The 16,652-nt window shown below is 46.9% G+C and overlaps 2 protein-coding genes across 3 annotated transcripts; one reads left to right on the forward strand and one right to left on the reverse strand.

Moving 5' to 3' along the window:
- The first annotated feature begins 12 nt into the window (after positions 1–12).
- KCTD13 (potassium channel tetramerization domain containing 13) lies at positions 13–12,780 on the forward strand. Of its 2 annotated transcripts, none has more exons than XM_015236878.3 (6): positions 13–454; positions 1,794–1,963; positions 9,097–9,186; positions 9,276–9,328; positions 10,006–10,201; positions 10,498–11,212. In XM_015236878.3, exons 1-6 carry the CDS (start codon positions 211–213, stop codon positions 10,585–10,587), a joined length of 843 nt encoding a protein of 280 aa, XP_015092364.1. In that variant the 5' UTR covers positions 13–210; the 3' UTR covers positions 10,588–11,212. The 2 variants fall into 2 exon arrangements, with proteins under 2 accessions (XP_015092364.1, XP_006201336.1); XM_006201274.4 differs by lacking the exon at positions 10,498–11,212 and adding an exon at positions 11,982–12,780 and having other exon boundaries at positions 15–454.
- Positions 12,781–12,923: 143 nt separating this feature from the next.
- Positions 12,924–16,606, reverse strand: ASPHD1 (aspartate beta-hydroxylase domain containing 1). Its single transcript, XM_006201275.3, has 3 exons — positions 15,060–16,606; positions 13,769–13,882; positions 12,924–13,188 (listed from the first exon to the last, which is right to left on the reverse strand). The coding sequence occupies exons 1-3, from the start codon at positions 15,895–15,897 to the stop codon at positions 13,079–13,081; spliced, it is 1,062 nt and encodes a 353-aa protein (XP_006201337.2). The 5' UTR covers positions 15,898–16,606; the 3' UTR covers positions 12,924–13,078.
- Positions 16,607–16,652: the final 46 nt, after the last annotated feature.

Raw genomic sequence — 16,652 nt, forward strand, 5'->3', positions numbered from 1 at the left:
GCGGGACCTAGAAGCGGCTGCGCAGCTGCTCACCCGGCTTCCGGGTGATGCTGGCGGGATGGGTCTGCGAGCCAGAGTCGCTGAGTAGCGGCGGCATAGGGGCGTGCGAGCCCAGAGATCCAGCCCTGGGGCTCAGGTCCCCGGGTTCTCTGGGAGCGGCCGGAGGGAGCGGAGAGAACCTAGGATTGCCGCCCGCCGCAACCCCTGGGCATGTCCGCAGAAGCCTCGGGCCCGGCGGCGGCCGAGGCCCCGTCCCTGGAGGTCCCTAAGCCCTCGGGTCTCGAGCCTGGCTCTGCCGCCCACTGTCTCAAGCCACTGACCCCGAACAGCAAGTACGTGAAGTTGAACGTGGGCGGCTCGCTGCACTACACCACGCTGCGCACCCTCACTGGACAAGACACCATGCTCAAGGCCATGTTCAGCGGCCGCGCGGAGGTGCTCACTGACGCCGGAGGTACGCGAGCCGCTCTTGCTTACTGCCCTGCATCCTCCAGATCCACATCTCCCTTTCCCCTAGTCTTTCATCGCGCAGTCTCCTCATGCCCCTTCTCTCCTGTCGTCCGGTCAACTCATCCTCAGCTCCTCCAGCCGCCACATCCCATCTCATCTCCCCTTTCTCATTCACGATCTCCCTCCTCCCCGGCCCCCGGCCCCCGGCCCCCAATCTTTTCCCCCAGCGGTAGTAACCAGCATTCATGGAAAACCCAACCCCTCAACTACACTGCCCGGCGCTGTGGTAAGTGATTCAACATGTCAGCTCAGAATTTTCATGACTACTCCCCACTGATTCTCCCACCCTTCACCCCTCAGCTGAAAAGACTTGGGAACCAGCCCTGCTGCCAACAGCATGTTTCCAGGCAACCTTCACCAATGTCTTAAAACTGCCCAGCCTTTTGTTCCTCTCTACCTCAGCACTGTTAACAACCGTCCCAGAGAGCTGGAGGATCTTGTCTGTCTCTGTTCCCTTAACATAGGTCCCTGTACATCTGTAAATACAGACTGTAGAAGAAGGGGGCTGCTTTGGGTTTGCCAGGGACGCCAGAGTGGAGAATGAACAGATCTCTTTGGCAGGCGAACCTTACCTTCTCGAAGCTTTACATTCATGTCTAGGCCCCATTGCCCAAGTGGAACCTTAAAGTTTGGTGGGGGTGGGGAGGGATTCAGAGACAATTAACAAGGATTGTGAGAGCAGGAAAATAAAAATTGGGGAGGTAGAACTCAGTCTTCAAATATCTGAAGGTGACGAATTTATTTATTCACTAAGAATTTGTAAAATGCCAGTTAGTGCTGGAGATTGGTTAACGAATCTGATAAATTAGCCTTATGGAATTTTCTTTTTTTGTAGGGGCAGGGAGAGAACAATAAACAAGTAAACATACCAAAACACAAACAAAACACGTAACTCTAGATAGTAATAAGTTCTATGAAGAATATAAAGGTTAAAATGGTGGTAAACTGGAGATTGGAGTAGACATTTTAATTTAATAGGATGGTCAGAATTAAGAGGTTAGAGGTTTATTGATAAGGTATCTGTAGGAGCTTTCTCACGGTGAGAACCTTTTCAGTGTAGAACAGACTTGGGAGGGAATTAATTCTCTGGCTGGATGTATTAAAAAGAGGCCTATGGGAGAACTCACTAGAGATTTTTTTAAAGGAATTTTCTTGAATATGGTAGAGGCTTGAGACAGATCGGTTTTCAGACTTGTAGCTTTGGAATCCCTTTTTCATAAGAATTAGTAGCTCTAAGGCCTTCAGCAAAGCCATCCTTCCTCCTGCCTCTCCCCACCCTCCAGGTTGGGTGCTGATTGACCGGAGCGGCCGCCACTTTGGTACAATCCTCAACTACCTGCGAGACGGGTCCGTGCCACTGCCTGAGAATACCAGAGAACTGGGGGAGCTACTGGGCGAAGCACGCTACTACCTGGTACAGGGACTGATTGAGGATTGCCAGCTGGCACTGCAGGTGAGGGTCCCTCCCCCACCTCCTGAGTCCCACCCCTATGCCCATGTCCCTGGGAGAGCTGCCCAAGCAGTTAGCTATTAAGACATTAAAATAAATAAATAAATAAAAGGAAATATGGGGCACTGCCTGGAGGACTTGCCTCTGGCCTGGCTCTGACTAGCCATGACAGCAGAGACTTTGGGGGTACTGTCCTCTGCATTCTGCTGCCCCAGGCAGGGCCCCCCTCACCACCTCATGCCAAGACTACTGCAGTGGCTAAATGACTGCTCTCTCTGCTTCTTGCTGCTTCTACCCAGCCGATCCAACTGTTACACTACCACCGAATAATTGTCCAGTTTATTCTCTCCTTTGCTCAGAAATTCCAAATAGCTCCCTTGTCCCATTATGAAAAAAAAATCTAAATTCAAATTGGAACATAGTGATCTCCATGATCTGGTCCAACCCTGGGAGGCAGCATTCCACCCCTCCCAGGGCATTAATAATTTTTTTTCTAGTAATGAAATATTATAGAAGCAGCCACTCATAATAAAACAGGGTTGGGGGTTCCAGAGCCCCACCTGCTGGGCTTTTCTTCTGGGGATCTCTTAAGACTGTGAGGAGAAGAGCTTGGAAAGCACAGCCAGGGCATAGGGGTTAAGTGCTGCCTCCATCACAGCTGACTGAGTGACCTTGAGTGAGTCAATTCCTACCTCGGGCATTCTGTTCTCATGTTCCAAAAGATAGTGAAATGAGAAAAATGTGTACAGTGTAGTGAGTTTCACATAAAGCCTTTTATTCTGTTTCATTTTTACAATGTTCAAAGTGTCCTTTTATGATACAGTATTAATAGGAGATTATAAGAGTTTCCTTTTAGATGCCCTTTATATATTAAAAAGTGGCAACTATGAACAACTCTCTGTTATCTTGGAGAATACTTACTGATTCTTAAAATCCGAAAGCATAGAATTCCTTTGAGCCATATCCATGTTTTTCAAACTTCTTGACTGCATCTCATAGGAAAAAAATGCATTTTATACTCACATATAAATAATTGAAATAAGAGTTTTAGTAAATGAAACTTTTAGTGAAATACCCTCTGATATATTCTATTTTCTTTTTTTCTTTCCAATGCTATTTGGGACCCATTAAATTTATTTCATGACCCATTAATGGGTTACCACTAGCAGTCTGAAAAACATTAAACTAGATTATTTTGGAAGTGCATTCCTGCTCTATATGGCTCTACATTTATCTAATGTTATCTCACCCCCACCGTGTGTTAGGATCGGTTCTGTTATCTTCCTGTATCCCTGTTTGACATAAAAAGAAACACGAGGGAAGCTGGGGATGCATCCAAGGTCAAAGAGCTGATAAGCAGCAAAGCTCAGTCAACCGCAGTTTATCTGACTCCCAAGCACAGTACTTTTTCTTCTGTGCTCCAACTGCCTCCTTTCCAAGTTTCCCCGAGATCATTCCCATCCCAACCCAACTCAGCTAGAATATGTTTGTTTGTTTGAAGGTTTTTGTTTTTAAGATTCAGGTACAGAGAAGTAAATTTATCATACTTCTTAGTGTGTGGTACTTAATCATCTTGGTCTATGCAGATCTTTTCTCTTTTTATTTTTTCCTTCATTCCCAATCCCCTGCCTGTTTCCCTTTTCCCCTTAGATACCCCTCCAGTCCTAATGTTTTGATACATATGCTTGGATTATGTTTGTACCCTTGAAAAGCTAAAGCATTCTTTTGTAAACATATGCATTTTAAATTTCCATAAATGACATTGTGCTATGGGTTGTGTGTTCTATTTCTTAATTCAACATGTTTTCCAAGATTTGTTCATGTTGCTGTGTGTACATTTAGTTCTTTGCTTCTAACTGCTGCACGGGAATCTATGGTGTGCAATCACCATATTTTATTTATACATTCCCCTGAGGTTGGAGACCTAGCTTGCCTCCCGCTTCCTGCCCCCACAGGCGGTGCCACCGTGAGCATCTTTGTACACGTCCCCTTGTGGGTCCTGGGCCAGGGTTTCTTATGATTGTAGCTGGGAGTGGAATTGCTGGGCCACAGGACACATACAAAGGAATTTCAGCAAGTGTTATCAGATTACTCTCCCAAATGGCTGTAGCACCTTATATGCTTGATGAGCAGTGCATTAGGAATCCCATTTCTGCATATCCTCAACAACACATGGCATCATCCAGCATTCTCATTTTGCCGATCTGATTGGTACAGAGTGATCTCATTTTAATTTGCATGCTTTCAATGACTAATGCGATTTAGTATCTCTTCATATACTCACTAGCTTTTTTGGTTTCTCCTTCTGTGAATTGCCTATTCATATTCTTTACCAAATTTTCTACTGAGTTTCCTATCTTTTTCTTGTTGCTTTGCAAGAGATTCTTGCATCTTTTAGTTGAGTTCCTTGGGAGAATTAAGCCCTATTACCCTAAGGCATGTGTTTTTTTATAATAAATTAACTTTTCTCCTAAGTATCTAGCATGGTACTGTTTACTTGTCATTCTCAGAAGAGTTGAGAAACTTGTTACTTTAATTATTTGCTGGGTTTTGATATTCAGTGAGGAACCCCATTGAGGAAGTCTGTATCAGGTAATAGTTTCTAGTCAATTTTAGATGTTGCCAGTATTTTATTAGAATGTCACCTGTGTGTGGCATCTGTTGTTGAATAGAAATTTTTGTTTTTTTAAAATTATAAATAATTATTTATTATTTTTAAAGCAGTATATAACTATTGTAGAATTTTAGAAAACAGAGATAATCAAAAAAATAAAAGCACCAAATATTTTTCCAGGTCTTTTCCTGGGTGGGTGGGTGGGTGGGTGGATGGGGGTGTGTGTGTGTGTGTTTGTGTGTATTTTCTAAAATATGATTATGCTGTATGTGCTGTTTTGTAATTTGCTTTTTTGTTGTTTGTTAATAATTGCCATCTTTCCATGTCAATGAAATTTTATTTAATATCGAGGGCATATACAAATTTCTCCATTTGTTCCAGAAATGTCTTTTATAGCTGGTTCATCTAAACCAGGACCCAATTTAGATCCTTGCATTATATCTGGTTATTATGTTCTTTAAGTCTCTTCCAGCCCCAAACAGTCCCCTTCTTCTCATAATACTGACTTGTTAAAGAGAACACCAGTTGTCCTGCCCAGTGCCCTACTTTCCAAATTTACCTGATTTCGTTTGTTACCCTACCCTATCCTGAGTTTTCTGTAAACTAGATGGTAGATTTAAAGGCTTGTTATTAAACATTTTGGTTAGAATACATTATAAGTAAATGGTGTATATTTCATGTTGTGTTATATCGAAACCCAGAATATTGTTAACATGACCTGTCGTTAGTGATACTCGGAAATTGGTGCCTGGATTCAGGTGATGATGGTTTGACCCCTCCATTGTAGTTACATTTCCTTATTGCCAACTATAAAGTAATTTAAGTACTTTATGAATGGCAGTTACCAATCAACCGCACATCAGTTGATGATTCTCACCTGAATCAGTAATTTCATTAGGGTAGTAGAATAATTATGTTACGTTCCTTCAACATTATTACATGGGATAGTTGTAAAGTCATGCTTTTCATTGTCAACTGGAGTGATTCTTGATTTTAATATAATCAGATTTGACTCTTTTTTGTTTGCCTCATGGTATATCTTCTTGGAATCTTGTTTAAGAAGTTTTTCTCTATTCTGTGTTTTTTATTAGTTTTTTAGTTTTATCTTTTAACCTAAATGGAATTCACTGTTGTAAATGTGAATTGTGAAGGGATTTAACTGTCTTTTGTTCTCCATAGAGTGAGCTAGTTTTTTCAGTGCCGTCTACTGAACAGTCTTTGGTAGCCAGCATCCAAGGCTACCAGCAATTCTTGCCTCTTGCTTATTCAGGCTGTTTAGTCACCTCCCACACTGAATAGGGCTGACCTATGTAACCAGTAGGAGATGCAGAAATGATAGTGTGACTTCTAAAACTAGGTCATAAAAGACATAGCAATTTCTGCCTCTCTTGGATCATTCACTCTGGGGAAGCCAGCTGCCATGTGAGGATACTCAAACAGCCCTAGGGGGAGGTCCACTTGGTAAAGAAATGAAGCCTCCTGCCAACGGCCAGCACAGAGTCCCAGCCAAATGTGTGAACAATCCCAGAAGTGGATCCTCTAGATCCAGTCAAGTCTTCAGATAACCACAGCCCTGATCAACGTCTGGACTCCAACTTCATGAGGGACCCTGGTCCTAGGGCCAGGACCACCTAACTAGCCAATCTCAAGTTCCTGACCCACCGAAACTGTGTGAGATAATAAATATTTATTGTTGTTTTAAGCTGCTAAGTTTGTAGTAATTTGTTACCCAGTAACAGATAACAGATTTTGGTATCTGGAGTGGGGTTCTGCCATAATGAAAACCTAAAATGTGGGAGCGGCATTAGAACTGGGCAGTGGGCAGAAGCTGGAAGGACTTTGAGAAGAATGTTAATAAAAGCCTAAAGAGCTTTAAAGAGAGTATTCACCGTAATCTGATGACCTTGGAGGAGGCTGCAGTGTGGAACATGTTTACTGGAAAGTGGTGGGAAAGGGATCCTTGTTATGTAGTGGCAGAAGTAACAACTCTGTCTCCTACAGTTGTGCAGAAAGTAGAAAATATACCTGATGAACTGGGTGATGCAGCTAAAGAAGTTTCCAGACAGCGTTGAAGGTACCACCAGATTTCCTCCTGCTTACAGTAAAATAGAAGAGGAGAGGGTAAACTAAAGGCACAAAAAATTGAACAAAAAAGAGCCAGGAATTTTGGGGCTTGAAAGTTTCCAGCTTTTCAGATAACAGCTGGTGTTAAAATTAACAAATGGCTTCCAGGCAGTGGTCAAATACAGGGCATTCTCAGTAAAACATGGTCTAAAGATGAAGCGAGGATGTGGTTATAAAATCCTTTGTTAAGACCTCAGAAATATCCAAGAAGATGCCTCAGAGAACCATTCACTCAAATAATAGCACTTATAAGAAGCTTAAGGCTGTTGTCAGGCAGCAGCCTCAGCATAAGCCCAAAGTAGAGGAGCTTATCTCACAAAGATGTATGGGTGTGGCTTTTGTCTAATGAACTGAACCCCAGAACTTGCAAGACACCCATTAAGTTTTTAAGAAAATTATATTAGCAGAAACACTACCAACGTAGACTGGAAGGGACAGAGACAGTGCAAGAGGAGAAACCTTTGGACCCTCAAAGTTCTACAGGCAGAAAGCTGGCCAAGGAGAGTATGGAGCTGCAAACACGGACTCTCTCTTTCATGGAAAAGGAAGGATGACTCAGGTCAGAGCCAAGAGCCATAGAGAATCATTCCTGGACAGGAGTAGACATCAGAGAGCTCCCAACATTTGTCCAACGGATTACAGATTTTCTATGAAGCAGTGATCTCTGTGCCTCCCCAGCCCCCGACCTTTTGAACAAGAGTCATTATCCAAATGCCTGTTCCACCATTGCATATTGAGTGTGTGAAAGAGATAACTTGTCTCTTTACTTCAAGGTCTTCAGATCCAGAGGAAATGTACTTAAGGAGCTATAGTTAAGGAACTATTCCCAAGGAGTGTCATTCCCACCTGGGCCTGATTTAGATGACCAGATTCTGTACTTCAGTGCTGTAATGGGATGAGACTTTGGGGGGTCTTGGGAAGGGGTGAGTGCTGTGCATATGGGATGGATTTGAATCAGTGGGGGCCAGAAGGTGGACTGTCGAGCTAGCCTCCAAGGCAGTCCCCAATGATTCTAATTCCCTAGTACTTATTCCCTTGTGTTGTTTGCTCCCACACTGAATAGGGCTAACAAAAGACATTGAGGCATTCACTTTGCTCTCTCAGATTATTTGCTCTAGAGAAGCCAGCTGCTGTATTATAAGGACACTCAAGCAACCCTATAGAGAGGTCCAGATGACAGGGATCAGATGTTTCCTGCCAATAGCCAGCATGAATTTGCCAGCCATATAAATAAGCTTTCTCAGAAACAAATTCTCCAGACCTAGACATGCCTCCCAATTACTACAGCCCCAGCTGACTTGGCTATAACCTCGTGAGAGACCCCATGCCAAAAACACTCAGCTAAGCCACTCCTGAATTCATGACCCACAGAAATGGATAATAAGCACTTGTTGTTGGTTTAAGCTGATCAGTTTTGGGACAGTTTGTTACACAGTGATAACTCATAGACACTTGCCCCACTGATCTGTGATGTTCTCTTTATAAATATTAGTTCTCATGTATACACCAGTCTGTTTCCAAGTTCTCTATTGTGTTTCTTTGTTTTTGTTTGTTTGTACTACACTGTTTTCATTATTATGGCTTTGTAGGATATTTTAATATCTGGTAGGGTCAGTCTCTCCTCTTGCTTGACTCTTTTTAAAAACTGACCTGAGTAATAGATTTATTCTTCCATATTAATTTTAGAAAAAGTCTTAGGAGCATCTCAAAAAAAAAAGTCTTCTGGAATTTGTATTAGAATTGCACATCTAGTTTTTAGGTTGAGAGAGGTGAGAGGAGTTTTGGCATGATGATTCTAGAAGACAGAGAAGAGGAAAGAGACCTGTATGTCTGGTTCTGATTCTCCCTCCAACCTCCCACCCAGCCCAGTTCATTTATTCAACAGATACTTACTGAGCATCTACTGTATACTAGGTACTTACTCCCTAAGTGGGAAGAGATCATGAGCAAATATACCCCAAAATGAGAAAATGTGAGGAACTGAGTGCTATGAAGAAAGTGAACTGATAATGTGAAAAGGAAGAAGTAGGCTGCTTTAGCCGGGGAGCTTAGGGAGGAGGACCAGCACCCTCTTAGGGACACTGCTTGAGTTGTGATCTGAATGGTATGAAGGGGCCAGCCATGCAGACAACTAGCGTGGACCATTCCTGGCAGTGGGAGCAGCAAAGGCCGGCAGCACCAGCTGGATTTGTGAAAGAACAGGTGGGGCTGAAACCTAGCAGGCAAGGGAGAGTAGCAGAGATGCGATCAGACAGTTTGCATCCTGTAAGAGCCTAGTGGACCGCTAAGGAGTCTGGATTTTTTTCCCCAAAGGCAACAGGAAGCTTTTGAAGACTTTTAAGTAGGGGAGTGAGTGACCTTTGGTTGTGCTGTTAATCACCTTCCGCTTCTTCTCCAGCAAAAAAGGGAGAACCTGTCCCCGCTGTGCCTCATCCCCACGGTGACATCTCCCCGGGAGGAGCAGCAGCTCCTGGCCAGCACCTCCAAGGTGAGGCCCCTAAGCCCTGTAGGGTGGAGGCTGGGGGCCTGTCCCTGCAGCCTGACCCCCACCCTTCTCCATCCTTTCTCCCCCAACAGCCCGTGGTGAAGCTCCTGCACAACCGCAGTAACAACAAGTACTCCTACACCAGGTGAACACCTCAGGGGTGGGGAGGTGCACTGGGTGGAATCCTGGGCTCAAGCGTAGCCCTGCTCCTGGCCCAAGGGGAGGGTTATGGCCACACAGAGGGATGAAAATAATCCTGCCTGGATGCAAATTCCAGCTCTGCCACTTACCCACTGGGTATTTTGGACAGGTCATTTTTACTTCTGAGCTTCAGTTTTATCATCAGTAACCTGGGGTCCAGATGAGGATTAGATGATAATGACTATTATTTCTCAAGTGCTTATTTTATAACAGGCATGGCTCTAAGTGCTTTATGTATATTTAATCACATAATCCTCGCAGTCGTTTGAAGTAGGTTTTGTTATGATCTCCATTTTACAGATGAGGTAATTGAGGCACCAAGAAGTGAAGAAACTTGGTTAGTGTCACTCAGTTAAAAAGTGGTGGAGCTAGGATGCCAGGTGAGGCAGCTTGGCTCCAGAGCCTGCATGAGTAGCCACTCTGCTGTGCTGGGGTTTTCTCAGCAAACGCTGCTTCCTTTCTGAGGCCTGCTCAGCCTGGCCCCAGGGGCGGAGGAAGCTCCCTGCTGAGCATCAAACTCCTAGGCAAGACTAGCATGCTGGGAATCTGGGCTCCTATGCTGGGGGGAACAGAGGGAGGGCAGACAGTTGTGCTGAGGCCTCCTGGCCCTCTGGTCCTCAGCACCTCAGATGACAACCTACTTAAGAACATCGAGCTGTTTGACAAACTGGCCCTGCGCTTCCATGGGCGGCTGCTTTTCCTCAAGGATGTACTGGGGGACGAGATCTGCTGCTGGTCTTTCTACGGGCAGGGTCGCAAAATCGCCGAGGTGTGCTGCACCTCCATTGTCTATGCCACGGAGAAGAAGCAGACCAAGGTCAGAAAGGGTCCAGGGCCTGGTCAGGGAGGGCTGTGGTGGTGGGCAGGACCAGCACCCTGGACAGAGGCAGCTCCACAGATCAGGCAGGGGAAGTTCATCACTAAGAGTCAACGGCTGGAGTTCCAAGTTCTGGGGTCTTAGCTCTGTAACCTTGGGCAAGTCATCTTCTGTGGGTCTAACCTGTTAAAGGAGGGTACTGGTTGAGAGTGGAATTCTTAATCTAGGACAGTTGGGTTTCAAGGCTGTCTTGAAAGGGTATGTGATTTAGGGCATGTGTGTATTTTTCTGTTTAGGAGGACTACAGAATCTCAGAAGAGTCCATGGCCCAAAATAGGTTCTTAAAACCTCCGGACCTTAGAACACACTCAAGTTGTAGGTCCTGAGTCATTAATTTGGCAATCATCAGCAGATACTTCCTGAGCACTGCAAGAGGTTTGCAGTCAGGGTGAATGAAATTTAAGCCCTATCATGACATCTGGCCCCTGATGATCTTATCAGCTTGGTCCCTTCTGACCTTGACGTGAAGGATGTGCCTCATATACACCATATACACCAGAGATCTTGGAAGTCTCTAAGCACCTAGTGCTGTTCCACACCTTTGTTTCCTCTTCTTGGAATTATTTTTCCTCATTCCTGACTGCTTAATGAACTTGTGCTTAGTCTTTAAGACCTAAGCCAAGCATCACTTTCTCTGGGACACCTTCGGTCATGAACTTTCAACCCAACAACCCCAGACAAAGTTGGTCATACCCTCTTCTCACCTAAGCACAGTGTTGATTTATAAGTCTGCTCTGGGTAGGGGAATGTTTACTTCAGCAGTAAGGAGTTTCCTTCTTGAGAGCAGGGCTGTATCTTTTCCCCCCATCTCTCTAGCACTAGCCAGGCCTTTATCACATAGCAGAAGCTAGGAAACATTTATTGAATGTATGCGTGAATGAATAACCCAGCCTCCAAGCAGCTTCCTCTGTGACTGGGAAGACAGGAAGATAAACCAATCATGAGACTGAAGCTTGTTAAGAGTTTTGTTGTTTATGTTCCTCTGAGCCACACCAGGGGAACCCCCAGTCACCTCTTCATTTCGTCCCTTTCCACTCTCCTTCACTCTGCCTCGTTGCATTGGCCTCACTGCTGATCCTCAAATGCACTAAGTGTGTTCCTGCCCCAGAGCCCTTACGCTTGCTGTTGCCTCTTCCCAGACTACTGTTTCTCTCATTCTCCACCTGGTTCCTCCCCTCCCTTCCTGTGGCTGTTGGTCAAATGTCACCTTCTCAGTGAGGCCTTCTCTGAGCTCCCTCTTCAAAGTTGTGACGTTCCTGACCGTAGCCATCCCTAACCCCATTTCCTGCCATATTTTTTCCATAACATTTATCATTATCTGACAGTTTATGTTTTATTACATGTATATCTGGGTCCTCCCCCTGGAATGTAAATTTCCTGCAGACAGGAACTTTGTTTTGTTCACTTCTATATTCCCAATGCCTAGAACAACACCTGATACAGTGCAGTCACTCAGTAAACATTTGTGAAATGAAAAAATATATCAAGAGACTTGGAAGCAAAGGAAAGAAAACAGATAACTCTTCCTGACCTCAGAGCTGGACCTTGAAGTACAAGTGTGACTTTGCTGAGGAACGAAGTTGCAAAGAGGACAGTCCAGGCTAAAGGAACCTGTGACTGCTGAGGCTAGGATGCTTGCTGGTGCAGGGGCAGCCTGGGGAGGGGATGGTTGTGTAGCCGGGCCAGAGGGAGGGAGCTGGGGGTTGCTGGCCTTTTGCAGGTGGAATTCCCAGAGGCCCGGATCTTTGAGGAGACCCTGAACATCCTGATCTACGAGACTCCCCGGGGCCCAGACCCAGCTCTCCTGGAGGCCACAGGGGGTGCAGCTGGAGGTGGCGGGGCAGGCCGAGGGGAGGATGAGGAGAACCGAGAACACCGAGTCCGCAGGATCCATGTCCGGCGCCACATCACCCACGATGAGCGTCCTCATGGCCAACAGATTGTCTTCAAGGACTGAGCTTTGACCTTTCTCCCTGTTTTCCTCCACCCACTGGGACCCATTCCCTCTTTCTTTTCCTCCCCTTCCCAGACCTTTGCCCCGGCTTTGCTGGCCAAGTCGTGGGTCTTCCTTCTGTCCCTTGGTTGCATGGTACAGTTCACTTTGGCCCTTTTCCATCCATTCCCGCTTCATTGCTAACCATATGGTACATTCCAGTCCTCCCCTCAGAGGCTTTCCGAAAGCCCACAGTCATTTCCTTATCGCAATCCTTGTCTTGCTCTCTTCCCTCACCAGCTAGTTTAGAAGGATTTAGATTTCCCTTTCTCTCTCTCTCTTTTTTTCTTTAGCACATTGTACATGCCAAAGTGTCAAGCCAGCCCTTAACAACACCCACCACATTCTGAGCCATCTCTTCACTGTTGTGCAGGGTAGTTTGCCTCCCTCCTCCTCCCTCACTACCCTCCCTACCTCCCTAACTTGTACTGAGCTGGCCTGGGCCTGCACCAGCTCAGCATCTTCTCAGTCTGTTTCATATTATTTATTATTTTAATTTTCTATTAAATTATTGGAATAAAGTTGAGTTGAGGGTCTGGTGCTGGCTCCCAGGGAGAGGGCCAGGGAGATGGCTTGTTAGGAAGTACTTGGCTAGGTGGATAGGATACGACCCAGACCCCTGCCTTTCCCTGGGCTGGTAGCTGGGAAGAAAGTAATCAGGATCTAGGAGAGGATTTAAAATCTGTATTTCAGTATTTGCTGGCCAGTTCCCACCCTCAGCTGCACCCTGCCCCCTGCAATGGAGAGGTGGTCCTGGCTACCACTCAGGCCACGCCTGAATGCAGCATCTCTCCAGCCCAGACGTCTGAAGGGAACACCTTCCTTCAAGGGTCTGGTGCGAAGACAAAGTCGAGGGCCTGGCGTTCGGCCCCAGCCACGTTGGGGTGCCAGAGGTCCACGATGAAGACCACTCGAGGCCCGTCTTCAGGAGAACCTAGGGCACATGGGGATGAAGACAGCAGAGCAGCTGATATTAAGTACTTACATGCTGGAGCACGCACTAAATACTCATAAAAGCAAACACTTTGTAGACAAGTGCCAGATACTGTTCTAGTCCCTTATATGTATTATCTTAATCATCAAAACAAACTATGAGGTAGTACCATAAGTATTCCCATTTTATACAAAGTAACTGAGGCACAAAGATGTTAAATAACTTGCCCAACGCCACACAGCTAGTAAGTGCCAGAGGTAGGTCAGGAACCCAGGTGGTTCAGGCCTAGGCTTTTGTGAACCACTCTGCTATGCACCTACATTAACTTATTTCATCCTTGAAGTCATCTGATAAAGAAGGTGGTTGCCCCATTTCACAGGTGATGGGAGGAATTTTGTGACTTGTTCAAGGTCATGCAACTAGAAAGTTGTGGTGTAGGACAGGAAGCCAGCTAGGCCTGATTCTGCAGCCTATAGTCTTACTTCCCTTCACTCTTTTTTTTTTTCCCATTCTGTGGAATACTTTAATAAACCAAAAAATTAGTCCCTCATCCCTCCTAGAAGAATGGGAGCTCCATTACCATTATGAGCCACTGTGTGCAGGAACGAATCATCCACCAGTAGACAGTGTCCCTCAGCCCAGCACTGGGGCTCGCCCCCAACCACCAGCTCACAGCCAGGAGGGATCTTCAGGCCTGTAGAAAGAGATTCAGGCATCCAACATTCCTGACTCAGTCGAAGGAGCCCACCCCATTCAGTCAAAAGGCAGATTTGAGTATTAAACACCAGGTTCTATGGTGGCCCCTCCTTGCTCTCTGGAAGGTGACCCAAATATAATTACAATACAGTACTGGTTGAAAGAAATGCTAGGAGATAGGGGAAATGCAGTGCAAAGAACAATCTATTCTGTCCAGAGAGAAGGGAAGGCTTCCTGAAGGAAGTGGCATCTTCTCTTGGACTTCTGACAGTTTAATTCAAGAATCTACTATGTGCTAGGCCCTCTCTCTCCAGAAGGTATAAAACTAATATTTCCATCCTACCAAGGACCAAACAGTTGAGTGCTGTGAGAAAACCAAGCAGCCAACCCAAATGACGAGGAATAGGAAGACATCTCAGAAGAGGTGTGGCACTTGAAAGTGTGAATTGTGAAGTGAAATTGTGAAGTGGAAGTGATAAGGAAGAAAGACATTTAGGTTAAGAGCATGTGTGTGACATCTGCCAGGATCAGCCAGAATTTAAAGCACAGTGGGAGGGAAGGGGAATAAGGGAACAGGTGGGAGATGAAGAGAGAAAAGAATTGGACTTGATCCTGAGGCCAGTGTGCTTGAAGTGTAGAACACATTCAACTGGTAGCACAGAAAATAATTTGAGGCGAAACAAAGTCATGGCATTAAATAACAGATCCCCCCCCCCCCCCGTTTCAATCTTTAAAACATCAAAATGAAAATCTCAGTTTGGTGCTACCATAATTTTAACACCGCCACTAACATTGTTCCTTTTTACAGAAAGAGAATGTAGGCTTCAGTTTCAGACTAGAGCATTTAGCTAGAATTTTATAGCTTTCTTTTTTTAAGTTTAATTTCATTTTTATGAATACTTTCTATTTAGGGCAGGTAATACTGATTATCATTGTTCTATAAAGGTTCCTTTTAAATAAGTAAAACAAAATGGGGGAATCAATATGAAAGCTTATGAAGATGGTTTGAAGATTTCTGAAGGTTAGGAAATTCTGTGGGCAACAGAGTCATGGAAGATTTCTCAGAAGAAAGGCATGATCAGAACCACAGTGTAGAAAGCTCCGATGGCAGAGAAGAGAGTCTGGAGGGGAAATTGTGGAAGCAAGGAGATTGTCTGTAAGCAGCATCTACTTACCCAGATGGCATCTGACCCGGGCATTGGTGGGCCCACAGCGGCCCTCGAGTCGGGCCCCAGGCAGGAGGACAGAGAAGCCAGCATTGCCGAAGGTGTTGGCACTCATAAAGCTTCGCAGGCCCCTCAGTGCCCGATAGGCTCCTGGGCACCGGCGGCAGTTGCTGGGTTGGCACCGGCCTGCTTGGTACAGCAGGAGCTGGTAGCACCCAGGGGCCAGGGGTGGGGACCAGCCCCGAGGCAGAGGGGTAGTCCCTGAGAAGTCCCAGCTCACAGACCCAAAGTCCCGCAAAATGGCAGGGAAGCTGCTCTCCAAGAGTTCCACATCATGCCGCTGGGCATCCCTTGGCACAAAGGGGGCTGAGGGCAGGTCTGGCAGGAAAAGCAGGCCTGGGCGCTGAATGCCCAGGACCCCTGGCCCTGCCCCAGGGCCTGGGCCACCCTGAGCCGCCCGCCTCACCCTACCCATCCCTGCCCAGGAGTAGCGCCTGGCATAGGCCCGAAGGCGACGGCTCACTAGGCCTTCTGTCCTAGGTCCTTCCCCAGTCTCCCCAGAGCTCCCTGGGCTTGGCCTGCCAGCCTCAGAGCAGCCCCTAGGCCCACCACTGACACCCCCAGCCCGAGTCCCAGCTCCCAGGGCCTGCATGTCTTGGGAGCCCAGGCGGTAGCAGTACCAGAGGAAAAGGGAAGTGAGGGCTCCAAGGAGCAGGGTAAGGGCAGAGGAAGCCAGAGGCAATGGCCATGCAGGCATGATTGGCAGGGAGGCCCTGGCCAAGAGGCCCGGGGCATCTTCCAGACCCCAGTTTCCCTGTCCCCCCAATTCCCCACCAGTTCCCTCCATGGCTGCTCCCTGGTTACCCCCTGGGCTGTTTCCCTTCAACGTTCCCACTCTTGATTCTCTCTCCTTCAAGAGGATCTCTTGATCCTCTCTTCACCTTGTATCCCTCTTTCTCGCCTCCTTCATGTACCTCTAACCCTCCTTTCCTTTATCTTCTTTCTCCCCTCTCCTCTCTCTTCTTTCTCCTTCCCGCAATTTCCTCTCTATCCCTCTGTCTCTCCTTTCCCCGCCTTCTGTCTCCCCCTCTCCTTTCTTCTCTCCTCCGTCCACGCACCTCCCCCCCCCCGCCCCGCCTCTCTTCTCTCTCTCTCTTTCCTTTCTCTCCCCTCTCCACCTTTCCTTCTCGCTTCCCCGGACAGCACTTCCTACCCCACCTGGACCCGCAGCCCCGGGAACCCGCAACCAGCCGTCCTCCGCAGCGACTTCTCTCTCTCCTTCCTTCCCCCTCTCCTTCCTGCCCTCGCTTCTCACTCCACCCGACCTGCAGGTTCTCTCTCTTTCCTTCTCGCTCTTCCTCGCTCCTTCCTTGGCTCCCACTCACCCTGACGTCAACCCTCCCCACAGTCCTCTCAGCTTAGCTACCCCCGCCCTCGCCCAGTGGCCACCGCAACTCAGCCTTGGCTGGGGTGTGGGGGGGGTCGTCTCCGGATTTGCCTCCCCCGGCCCCGACGGGGCGCCACGTGGGGCGCAGGGGGCAAAGCGCCAACCTCCAGCGCCCTGCAATGCGAAAAGAAGGGGCGGGGCCTAAGGGAGGGGCG

The sequence above is a fragment of the Vicugna pacos genome, chromosome 18 (assembly GCF_048564905.1).
Source record: "Vicugna pacos chromosome 18, VicPac4, whole genome shotgun sequence".
Lineage (NCBI taxonomy): Eukaryota > Metazoa > Chordata > Mammalia > Artiodactyla > Camelidae > Vicugna > Vicugna pacos.